At 40.9% G+C, this 12,972-nt stretch overlaps 1 protein-coding gene across 2 annotated transcripts in view; it reads left to right on the forward strand.

The window, feature by feature from the left end:
• PTCHD1 (patched domain containing 1) overlaps window positions 1–12,619 on the forward strand; it is a 34,600-nt gene extending 21,981 nt beyond the window's left edge. For both annotated transcript variants that reach the window (XM_050895485.1, XM_050895495.1), the window contains one exon: window positions 10,723–12,619. In XM_050895485.1, coding sequence (XP_050751442.1) covers window positions 10,723–12,377 — 1,655 coding nt within the window. In that variant the 3' untranslated portion in view covers window positions 12,378–12,619. The remainder of the gene's footprint in view (window positions 1–10,722) is intronic.
• The last annotated feature ends 353 nt before the right edge of the window (window positions 12,620–12,972 follow it).

A 12,972-nucleotide genomic window follows, 5' to 3' on the forward strand; every position in this document is an offset into this window, starting at 1 on the left:
GTTTAATGGACGGGCTTGTCAAGTCCCAAACAGTCAAAGGTACTGTGAGTTTGGCTCTGACATCTTGATTTTTTTCAAGTAGTCAAGTCCCTCAAGAGAAACTTCCACATATATGAAAATATATTGGAAGTTCACAGGTTAGAGGAAAGAAACCTTTTACTATCTTTATATATACATGTAGGAAATATATATATATATATATATATGTTTGTGGTATACTTTGCATACTGGACTCAGATGGTCAATGAAGACCTGGGGAAGGTCAGCAGGAACTGAAGTGACTTCAATTTAGGTCTTTCTGTGAGAGAGATGGTGCACATTTTTTGCGTCTAATAAATGACATCCCCCAAACAGGCAAAAGCCGAGAGGCCCGTGTGGCAGGGAGGGGGCCTCCCATTTTCAGGTCATGACACCTCTGCATTCTGGCAGAGGACACTGACAGAGATGGATTAAGTTAAATTGGAATAAGTTAAGTCTGGTTGCTTGGTGGAAAGCCCAAGCTGAGTTCCAAACTTGCAATGATTTTTCTTTTTTTTTTTTGGTCGGTAAAAATAATAGGTCTTACGTGCTTTAACTGAAGTTTTGCAACTTTTTGAACATTGTGTTTCACATATGGTTGATCTATATATTATGAGTAAGAGTAATGACAAACGTCGCTTAAACAGGAGAATTTAAGGGTATGCCTGAGATGTTTTGGTTGCAGCTTTCTCACCAGAAAAGAGGAACTTGAAGTGTGGTAAACTAATCCATATTCCACTAGGAAAACACTCCTAGCAGCAACTGATATTTTGGCTTGTGGGCTTAGAAATTTAAAACAGATTTAAAACATGACTTTGCCCCAGACGTACACACTGTGTCTTACTCTGTCTTCAGGAACTGTCATGTACTGTATGTCACTTGGCTATTCTGTAACATGGTAAACATTAACCTTGCACAGATGGTTGCAGGTAGCTTTCATTTACCTTTAAGTAATTTTTTTTACACAGCACGCATAAAAACTGTCAAAAACTCACTTCATTGGGAAAATCAGTTTGCAGTTTTGTCTGCTGATAGGAATCTAAGCATGTCATATGCGAGACAAGCCCAGTAGTACTTAACATATAACTACATCTAACCACCTCCCTGGCCAGTGAGGCTTGAGGTACATACATCACGGGGAAATTCGTCTTGCCGGCCACATCTGTCATTCCTTTACTCTCCTGGCATCCTGTCCTCTGTGGCTCCCCGGGTGCAGAGGGTGGTCCTGGCTCCCCCCGCGCACCCCAGGGTCCATACCCCGTGCCAGCAGCAGTGGTGGGCAGCCGCAGCCCTGTGCCCTCCTCCTCTTGTCATCCTCCATGCCGCAAAACTAAGCCTTTCTCCCTGTCTCTTCAAATAACAGCTTAGGCAGGGCACTGTGCTTCCTGGGGGGGGGTTCTGATGTTCCCAAGTTAAAGACGGCGAAGAGGCATTACTGGGAGGAGTGGGGGACTCCTGGGTAGGGAGACCCTTTGAAGGCCAGCGGGAGTTAGGTGCTCCCTTGCTGTTTGCCCCAGGACCGCAGGCTTGCACGTACGCCGTAGGTTTGGCTGAAATGTTTTCGGTTTGGATCTGCACAAGGTCCGGGTAGTCGGTAGATGAGCACGCCGTGCAGACATAAATATTCCAGCAGCTAAAACCAGATTTCGCTAACGCTCAGCTCCTTCTGTTGCACTGAACAAAATATGACTTAACTTTTGCCAGGTCTTTCATGAAAACAGAGGAAAGCAAGTCACACGTTTAAACAGAGTTGACAGCCTGCTATTTAAATGCCAAAACAAGCCTTTACCGATTCTTAAGTGGAATTAAATATTCACTTTATATGTAAAAGTAGATTTTGAACTATAACTTACTTTGCTTATCTGTCTTTCTCAAAAGAGCCACTCAAGTTTTCTCTCAAATGTATTTCTGTTTTTAAAATGTGCTTATCTGACATTCTTGCTATCACTATAACAACAAAATCTGAAATATTACATTGGTTCAATACTAAAAAAGGCTTATCCAAGCGAAAAACCCAACATTTTCCCAAAGCCTAAATAAGTAATTTTTACTCTATTGAAATCAGTGGGACTATTCAAGATTAACCACATACATGCTGAATTACCCATATAATCATTATAATAAGAGGCTATTAATTTGAATTGAATTTGGTATGGTTTAAAAAAAATAATTCGAAAGTGCAGTATTAAGCGAGATGTTTTTTGATAATGAATAGCTTTAAAATACACATACTCCAAAAATAAAAAGTGGCGAACCATGTTACTGCCATTGCTGATTAGGGATCGTGGTGAAGACTAGGACTATGAATACTGAGGCATTGTTTAATTCTACTTATTTAAAATACTTCTTCTCTTTGTTTCTTTTCCCCTTATATAGGTAGAAAAATGACAGGAATGTCTACATGTGTCTTGTGTATGTGTATGTATTTCTTCAGAGCTAGGGATTTATATGTAGAAGGATTTTCATTTCAATAGTAATATGTAGATCATGCTCTTAAAATTAGCTTGTGATTTGTACCGTTTTCTAAAACATTGGCTCATTGTTGCTTGTTTGCCCCGATAAAAGATAGTACTGGGGAGTTTATAATTGGGATGCATCATGTACCCCAAGCATTGCTGACTGTGTCCCGACCATTTAGGGTGAGACCAAGCGCATGAGGGTGATTTCTTTTTGTCAGTCCATTCTTTGTGCAAATGTGTACTCTTTAGTATAACTCAGAAAGGGCTACGCCTGACCAAACAGACCTTTCACAGGAGAACAGAGCGCTAATCCTATGCTGCATTTCCAAAAGTTAAGTTTAGAAACGTAGAAAATGTAGGATATTATGGCAGACACTCATTGCCAGAAGACTGGGATCAAAATGACTCCGGTGCAGCAGATCCGTATGAGTCTTATGAGGAACGTAGCCCCGTTTTAAGCTGTGCTTGGCAGCGCTGCATGAGACCTAAATGAGGCATAAACCTTGTGCTGGATTTCCAGACGCACCCTGTTTTCCTGCCTGTGCATTAAACAATTTGAGCGCAGGCTTAACGGCCCAGAGAGTCTTTCTGCAGGATCTACGACTAAAAATAACATTGTGGTCTCATAGCATGAAGCACTGAGCACCAGTTGAAGATTTCTTCTCTGCATGCACCAACCAACACAGTGTGTTGTACAGGGACACTTTCTCTTCAGCAATGCGCTTCTGTGGGCACAGCCGCCCACAGCTGTGAAACACAGCAGATACTGGGAGCATATTATTAAACATTTCGGTTTCTCTTATTTTGTTGCCAAGTAGATACAGCACAAAACACAGCTCTCTCTCCGGAGACTGAGGCAGATTTTTATCTGGTGTGAATGCGCCAAGACGCTCGTGTTTTTGATCCCGGTAGTAAGTTGAGGAATACATGGGCATGCCTGGTGCTTTCTGACTGGGATAGCCGGTGCTGCTGTAAGCACGGTTGGAGAGATCAGCCTGACAGTTGAGGGTGGATGACTAATATTCAAATGTAAAGCAAGCCCAGAGATTGATCTGCTGACAGACTGACATATCTAATTTCAGTATGTTTCTCTTTTGGGAAGATCCCAAGTCGGATGTTAGCATTTGCAGGCATAGTACACCTTAGTGATATATGTATAAAATTTAGTAGTCTTTAAAACAATAATTGCAAATACTGAACCTACCCGACAGCATTGTCGTCATATTTTTGAGGTATGTTGTCATACCTGTAATTCAGTTACAATACAGCCGTGTAGGGTCTGTGTGACAGGCGGTAAAGGAAGCATTGCAATATGTACAGCCTACGCTTATACCAGTACGTCCCATCCCGTATTGCTCTTCATGTGTTCTTCTTAATCCAGCTACCATGCCTGCACATAGTGTTCAGGCTTACTTGGCCTTTGAACGTGTGCTTGGAGGTATGAAATGAAGTCAGGCTGTGCTTGGGTGGCTAGGACTTCACTCACTTTGCAAATGAGGATGCATTTAAGACTACTCAACTGTCTACAGCCCTCAGTCCCCTTGCCACAGTTCTCCTGAGACGAACACTGCTGCCTGGAAGCACAGTTGATCAGATGAGTACCTTACAGGATGTTAGTATCCTATTGGATTTTACTCTACACTGTGAACTGGGCTCCCAGAAATACTCAGGCAAGTGTAGGAAAAGCAAGTAGGATTTGCAGTGCATCTTCTTTGCTCAGCAGAAATGTTTGGGACGGGCAAGTCTGCATGCGGTGGGGTGTCCAACGATACACACCCTCTTTGAGGTCTGATATTCGTGCAGCAAAACTGTAGTATTGCAGCGCCATTTATGGACCACAAAGGTGGACATTGGTTAGAATAACCCACACTTTGTTGCAAGAGCATGCTAACGATGATTTAACTGTTTGGCTCAACCCATGCCCCTAAATTGCTATAAACTCAATGAAAACTGTTGTATAAGTTAGGCTTGGTGCTAATTCTGTCTGCGTGCTGAAGGATCTCGGTTAGCTGTAGTATTTTATTATTTTAGTGAGAAGAGGGTATGAAGCCAGATGTTTGCTTCAACTGGATGCAAATTCTCTTGCTCTGCCTGCATATTCAGTAGCATTTTGAACCTGCTAGATGTTCTGAGTTAAAATCGTGCTTGCTGGGAGAGGCCATATGAGGCAGATCACATATTTAGTCAACAACTGGTTGACTGCAACTCCTGTGACAAAGGGAGTCCATATTAGCAGTTTCACTTGGCTTTTTGGAAGATGGGAGCTGATGAGCTCACTGATCTAGCTGGAAAAAATAAGTCAGCAGGGGGAAATTATCTCAGCCTCTTTGTTGACATTACTGTGGAAAGCAATCCCAGAGTTGAGCAGTGTACATTGTTATTTTTAATACTGTCAGCTAGGAAAATTCATTGCACCTTCATTATATCATATGTTATTACAGGTATCGTTTTGGAAAGGGCAATTCCTGCAGTATGATTCTGAGCTCCCATGTACTAATTTTGCACAAGTGCAGTTCTTCAGACCTTGCCTGCATTGGCAGCAAAGCTGGGATATGAATTTATAGCATCCTAGCTATTTCATGTTAATTCATGTGGTGTTTGTCTCTGCGGATGATATTTCACTCCACTTTGAATGTCAATCAAGCTGTCCTTCACAGATTTCCACAAAGAAAGCTAGTGCAACATAGCTAGCCCTCTGTAAATTCACACACTTTTTCACAGCACACTAAATTCCTCTTGCAGACAAGTGCTCCTATTCAGTGGGATGATTTCAGGCTTAAATCAACCTAAGTGAGACAGCATTCATCCAGCTGAACCGATAGTGTTGCAAGGATGCAGCCATTACAATACAAGCAAAAACCTTAAATCAAAATCCAGACTTAACCTCAGTAACTGTCAGAGCATGCTTCCACTTCAAGTTTTTGCCTCCACAGTTTACAAGGCTCCCATACATCCTACCATGACTCATTTCCAATTTCAGCCAGTCTTTTGTGCCATCAGTGTCAGGAAAAGATTTCAGATTAAAAAGTAACCCTCAAAAAAAAAAGGTTGCTAATGTTTCTAATCCCAACCATTCCTTTAGTCCAATTTAGACTAGAAACAACTGAATTAGTAGCAATGAGGGAGCAGCAAACTTTTGTAGGGGAGGGGAACCAGTGCCTGAGAAGGGGGAAACACCACTTAACCCAGCTTTGCTGCTAGAGAAGTCTGCTCACTTAGGAAGACAGTTTGGTGCTTTATTAGTCTTAATTCTGGCAGTTAACGGGCAACATACGTACTGGCGCAGCATTCTGCCTCACTGAGGTGGAGATCAATCATTATTAGCGTTCTGTGTGCCACTGCGTTAAAATGGGATGAATAAAATTAATTACCCCTGAAATGCGACCTTCCACACAGAAGGCTGGAACTTCACAACCTGTAAGTGGTACTTTATTCAGAGAGATTTTACTCAAGTATCAAACACACACAGAGACATACAACCTTCAAAACAGTAAGAACAAAAAAATGAGACCCACAGCGTACTATTATTCTCTACTTTCATAGATGGGTAAAACTGCAAGAGGAACCAAAACCTTGTTCTCAGTCATTCCCCTTACTTTCTCTTACAGAAGAAGTCTATTTGAATACCCAAACCTCATTTTATCACGGTAAGATCAAAACCTCACATGATTTTAGTGCAAAATTGAACATATCCCTTAATCTTTAAACGATAAAAGCAGGCAGCAGCCTTTGTTTCAGGGAAGCAATTAAGCCAAGCGAATAGAGAGCTGGTCTGTGACTCCGGTGACCAGGAGGTCACTTCACTGCCCTCCCACAGGCTCTGGGGCTGCTTTAAATCCCTTCACCCCTCTCTGCTTCGGTCTCGCTGTTTGCCAGGCAGGAGCGGAGGCAACTTTAAGCCTAGGCTGCCGATGCCCATTCGTAAAGGCCTCTTGCTTGAACAACCTCTTAGCAGGGAAAAAGATGCATTTCTTTTTTGAGATTTTAAAATGGTACTAAAAAGAACAATTTAAGTGCCTGCACATAAGTAGTGTTTAAAATTAGGTACATAATTTGATAATTTTAAGCAACAGAAAATTTTGCCTTAGTTTTCACAACTTCCTACAGGTGTTTTTTTTCTCTCATGCATGCTCTGCATTGATTTTGCAGAGCATGTGTAATTGCAAGACTTGATCCTGAAGGAGGCAAATGAAACTTTTTATAGCATTTTCAGGCTACTCATAAAAGCGCTGTATTTAAGCTAGGCATAATTTACTGTTTTTATTGCTGGTATTGTTATTATCTTCTAAAATTAAGGTAGCCCACCTCAGCCTGTAAAAAATTTAAGCTCCTCAGAAAGAACAGTGACTATATCTTCTTCATTTTCTTTGGCTACAAAAGTCAGAATTTCTGTCCTCAGTCATCCAAGACATGTGGTAGGAGTATCTCCTACAATGCAAAGTAGCAGAAAAAGAGAATAAGGAAAAAAGAGTTTGGTCCCCATTTTGTCCTATACCTTTCTCCTATTCCCCTAACACTTTCCTTTGCCCTTTCGGAACCTCTTTTCCTTAAAAAAATCCCATCTTTCCGTGTACTCCTCCTTCTTAGCTCATGGTTGTACAGCCTGACTGTAGGGCACGACCAGTGAATCATAATAGCAGATGTCAACAGGAAAAGATCTCCAGTAGCCCATTAGCTGTTTGAGTTCATATTTATTATTTACTGAATGAGTGTGAATAATGAACAAATTGCTCTAAATCATTACAAGTTTGTGGCTAAATCTCTATTAAAAAGGGAAAATCGGTTAAAGCAATTACAGAATTCATTTGCAAGGAAAAATTTGCCTTCTTCTCGTTAATACTATGTAGAGTAGACATAGCACTAGCAAGAGGAATAGAGGTAATCGGTGCAAATCAGTTAGGGATGCAAAAAATGGAAACTCTGAAATGACAGAGAAGTGAAAGAAATTCTCACAAAACGCTTCTGTGGAGCTATCTACCCTAATCTCTGTGGGTTAGACTTATATGAGCATCAGTGAGTTAGACAACATTGGAGATCGTCACCCCAAGTTGTGCTTGTAGTCAGTATTTAGAGGAGTAAATTAGGTTAGGTAAATCCCATTCTAGCTAAATAAGGCTAATCTTTGGACTGCCATGCCTAATTTGTGCACGAGTTTGGGCTTAATCTTTTCCTCAGAGGATACTGGATCAGGTCAGTAGTTCCACTGATGCAAAAAGTGTGCAAGTTTGTCATTTAGGCTTGTCTTCCTAAAGGTAAATGAGAATTTTGTAGCTATTATACAAATGCACAGAGGAATCACAAATTGTACAACTGAAGGAAAATACCAATTCCTAGCACAGAGATTGTGTAGCAAACAACAAAAGGAACCTATCCTAAAACAGAAGAGTATCTAAATGTTTTTCTGTTGGCTTTGTGGAGCACATGCAGTGACACCTCTTTGTGCATTTACTTGAGCAGTTCTCTAAATCAGATTCCATTTTAGGGCAGTCTTGAAGATTATGTAAAGAGCAAATTGTGGTTTTATGTTTCCTACTTAAAGAAAATATGTGGTACCAGGAGTCATGTTATTGGACATTATCCAAAATCTTATACCTGTTAAAAAGTCATGCTCAGCATCATATTTAATTAGCTCTAAATTCTTTTCTTCATTGCAAAGTCAAAGGCTTCCCAAATTAATGTGGCTATTTGAGTATTTTTAGGCAAGAGCCTATTAATGCTGAAATATTTTTTTACAAAAACATGCTATATCTAAAGCTCATGACGGAAGTAATTTGTAATATTCAATGACCTCATTTTATTCTGTTTTGCTCACTCGAAGCTAATGCATATGATGCCATGTGAAATTCTCAGACGAGCCTGTCTGCAGGACTTATGGGAGCCATAAATGGATTAAACCTCTCACTCCCTGCTTTGGCAAGTGATCAGTTACATTTAAATAAAGGTCAGTCTGTCTTTACAAAGAACACACTGAAAGCAAGCTTAATAGCTTTCCCTACTGAGCCTAGAACATAACTATTGGAAGCATAATTAGCAATGGGGTGCCAGTCACTGATTGTGCTTTTTGCTTGATTTTACGTCTGGGGAGTTCCAGTATTCCCCATTAGGTTTAAGAGGGGGCACGGTGCTAGTTATCAAATTGACAGTCTTGGCCTCTGAAAGCAGCTGTAAAACATTGTTTGGGAAAATTAAGATGAATGCCAAATGCCATACCAAAACCAGGACCGTAATATTGCTACATATTGGGCATTCGTGGTCCATGCTGTGACTCCAAATAACAATGTAGTTAAGATATCTGATATACATGAGAGCACGGACTTTGTTACCCTAAATGCCAGGTGACCGTGATAAGGAGATACACCAGCTGTCCTATTATCTCATCTTATGAGCTCTGTATTTTGAATTCTTTATAAAATACCCCATACCTATTCTTTTCAGCATTAACAGAGTGACCAGCTCTGACATCTGTTAAAATATGGATAGGATATTCCTTGCAGGAAGGGTGGAGTGAATCAGCTACAGCTACCCCTACAGTAAAAGGTACTAACCACAAAAGGGTTATTGTGTCAAGTTAATTACATATTTAGCCTGCATGAGGCATTTAAGAATAAACATGATCATAGAATCATGGAATCATAGAATGGTTTGCATTGGAAGGGACCTTAAAGATCATCTAGTTCCAACCCCCCTAATATATTTTCTGGTTTTCTGGTTCTTCAGAATACCTCATTTGTTTGGGGGTTTCTTGACTGATATTCATAGCCCATGTGGCAAAAGTGATAATCACCTACAGGTGGAGAGAACAGAGCCAATACAGCAATTTTGGTACCCTGCAGGCAACCTGAAATTCTAAGAGAGATCTGTGAATTACCTTGACCTGCCTGACTGGAGCATCAGCTTCAAAAGTCCAATGATTACACTTCAGTGTCATCAGCAACTAATTCAGCACTGATTGTTTTATCTAATGTTATCAGGGAATAGGTAAGAGCAAAACACCATGGACTGGCTTTTGGGAATTTCTGGAGATAATGCAAGAGCAGACCAGAGAGGTAGACAGGGGACAGCAAAAACAGCAAAAGAAAGAGGAGGAGGAGGAGTAATTAAAAGGCAGCAAAGAGGGTGGGATTAGATGGAAAGGATCTATTAAGTAAAGATGAACATGATATGAATTATTATGAGAAAATATTACAGTCTTACATTTTAGGTGTGATACAAAGACTGTATTTTTCCATTCATCTCTGTGTAGAATATCAACCTCCTTTTATCTCCGCCACTCTCACCTGATAGCTGGTCAATGGCTGCATTCCCAGCTCAGGTCCACTATGAGAGAGCAGAGGTCTGTGTCCTCCGAATGCACCTTGGTTATCAATCACAAAATAGAAACGGTAAGAGGAAGATGACCAACCAGGGATTAAGATAAAACCATGTACTTTTCCCGATTTACCTGCACTTAGGGGTTAAACACAAGATTTTAGGTCTGCAGGTCTTCATCTCCTTTCATGAATGCTATATCCATTTTAAGAGTTAATTAAATACATTACAAAATGTAGGAACTGCCAAGGAGAATAGAGCTGTATTTGGTTTTACAAGCCCTTAGATATATTAAAGTAAGAAGACCAATGCCTTAAGCAGTTCTGTATCAGTTCTGCCATTCTGCATCTCTAAAATTTATTTGTGCTTTTTTTGTTTGTTCCATTTCTAGGATTTCTTTTTCCTGATGGAAAATTTGTATAGGAAGAAATCAGTGTATTGGAGAAATCAGTGACTGATTTAATTGACAATTTTCAGCTTATACAGAAGTTTCATTTTTTACAGATTTTCTACAAAGCAGCCAACTGATGCTCTGCTTCCAGCATAGGCACTTCAAGGTCGTATTTCTTTGTTTTCACCACAGGTCAGATCCCATCACCAGGAAAAACTAATTTCAAAGCATCTTCCATCACAGGCACTCCGAAATAATGAAATGAAACAGCCAACCAGAAAAAAAATCCTTTTTCTTTAACCCATCAACCCTGCGCCAGCGATGCACAACTCTCCTCAAGCTCTGGCAGTAAGGTTTGCTAGTCATGTAGCGAACGTGCTCCTGTGGCTTAGACCTCCATAATCATTTCTCTCTTCTGCAGGACATTTACTTCAAGCATTGGTAACGGCCAGCTGTGTCTCCTTTGAGTCTTTTAGCATGTCCACGTTACGTTTTTCCGCATGTTGATTCGAGTACTTTAAACACTCGCTTTGTTCTCTATTGTAGGTCATGGGTTATATGGGACTTTTGAAATGTTGTCCTCCTGGAGAAAAACTAGAGAAGACCAACACGTTAAAGAGAGGACTGCAGCCGTATTTGCAGACTCCATGCTCTCGTTTTCTCTCACCACTGCCATGTACCTGGTCACTTTTGGAATAGGTGCCAGTCCCTTCACTAACATTGAAGCAGCCAGGATTTTCTGCTGCAATTCCTGTATTGCAATTTTCTTCAACTACCTCTATGTACTCTCCTTTTATGGTTCCAGCTTGGTGTTTACTGGCTACATAGAAAACAACTACCAGCATAGTATCTTCTGCAGAAAGGTACCAAAGCCGGAGGTATTGCAAGAGAAGCCTGCATGGTATAGGTTTCTTCTGACAGCCAAATTCAGCGAGGACACGGCGGATTCAGAGGAAACAAACACTTACGAGAGTCATCTTTTGGTGTGGTTCCTGAAACGCTATTATTGTGACTGGATAACAAACACTTACGTCAAGCCTTTTGTAGTTCTCTTTTACCTTGTTTATATTTCCTTTGCCTTAATGGGCTACCTGCAGGTCAGTGAAGGATCAGACCTGAGCAACATCGTAGCGACCGCGACACGGACCATTGAGTATACAACTGCCCAGCAGAAGTATTTCAGTAACTACAGCCCGGTGATTGGGTTCTACATCTACGAGTCAATCGAGTACTGGAACACCAGTGTCCAGGAGGACGTGCTGGAGTATACCAAGGGCTTTGTGAGGATATCTTGGTTTGAAAGCTACTTAAATTACCTTAGGAAACTCAACATATCTACTGGATTGCCCAAGAAGAACTTCACTGATATGTTGAGGAACTCCTTCCTGAAGACCCCTCAGTTTGCCCATTTTTCAGAGGATATCATCTTTTCCAAGAAATACAACAACGAAGTCGATGTCGTGGCCTCCAGGATGTTCTTGGTGGCCAAGACAATGGAAACCAAGAGGGAAGAACTTTATGACCTCCTGGAGACCCTGAGGAAGCTCTCTCTCACCTCCAAGGTGAAATTCATCGTTTTCAATCCATCGTTTGTGTACATGGATCGTTATGCCTCTTCAGTGGGAGCCCCCTTACAAAACTCCTGCATTAGTGCTTTATTTCTGCTCTTCTTCTCTGCATTCCTGGTGGCAGACTCTCTGATCAATGTCTGGCTCACTCTAACTGTTGCCTCGGTTGAATTTGGAGTTATAGGTTTTATGACCTTGTGGAAAGTGGAACTAGATTGTATTTCTGTGTTGTGCTTAATTTACGGAATTAATTATACAATTGATAACTGTGCTCCACTGTTATCAACCTTTGTCCTGGGCAAAGAGTTCACAAGAACTAAATGGGTGAAAAATGCCCTGGAAGTGCATGGGGTAGCTATTTTGCAGAGCTACCTCTGCTATATTGTTGGTCTGATTCCTCTTGCAGCTGTGCCTTCAAATCTGACCCGTACACTGTTCAGGTGCTTGTTTTTAATAGCATTAGTCACCTTCTTTCACTGCTTTGCCATTTTACCTGTGATACTGACTTTCCTGCCACCGTCCAAGAAGAAGAGGAAAGAGAAGAAGAATCCCGAAAACCGTGAGGAAATAGAGTGTGTTGAAATGGTGGATATGGATAGCACCCGAGTGGTTGACCAAATTACAACAGTCTAACTTGTTTGGTTGTTGCTTTTTTACACTAGGTCTTACTGAGAAAAAAAAAAGAAACCAGTACTGACTAAGTATCTGGGGAGAGGAAGGGGTTTGGAGGTTTTCCCTCCCCCCTCTAAGCTAAATCCAGGAATATTCAAAATGATGGGAGAAATTAAAAATAAATTTTAAAAAAGAGCCAGGGGATTGTACCTTGCTCAGCTTCTATAACAGGTATTACGAGAGAATTTGCACACACATGCAAAGAGGGGTTGAATTTTAGACGCATGAAGTAAGATCTAATGAGAGAAGTTGGGTTCCTAAGCAGCCGTCTGCATTGCCTGTACTGCAGATGCTGCAATTATTGTGGCTAAACCCAATCAGATTGAAAGGTCAACTGTCAAGGCTGAAGTAGCACTAAACGTTCGCTGGATGTAAAGGCTTTACAAACTTTCTGCACAGCAATAACTCAAGTCAGTGAGTCAGCTCTTATAGGTCTTAGCCATCACATTTAATTTTTCTTTTCTCCCCTAATCTAAACATTTATGCAAGACTGTATAACAGATAGCAAACTGTACTGGGAAAGAAGGCAGTACATGGCAACCAAATGCTTTCCAAA

This window comes from Gymnogyps californianus, chromosome 1 (genome assembly GCF_018139145.2).
Source record: "Gymnogyps californianus isolate 813 chromosome 1, ASM1813914v2, whole genome shotgun sequence".
NCBI classification, from domain to species: domain Eukaryota; kingdom Metazoa; phylum Chordata; class Aves; order Accipitriformes; family Cathartidae; genus Gymnogyps; species Gymnogyps californianus.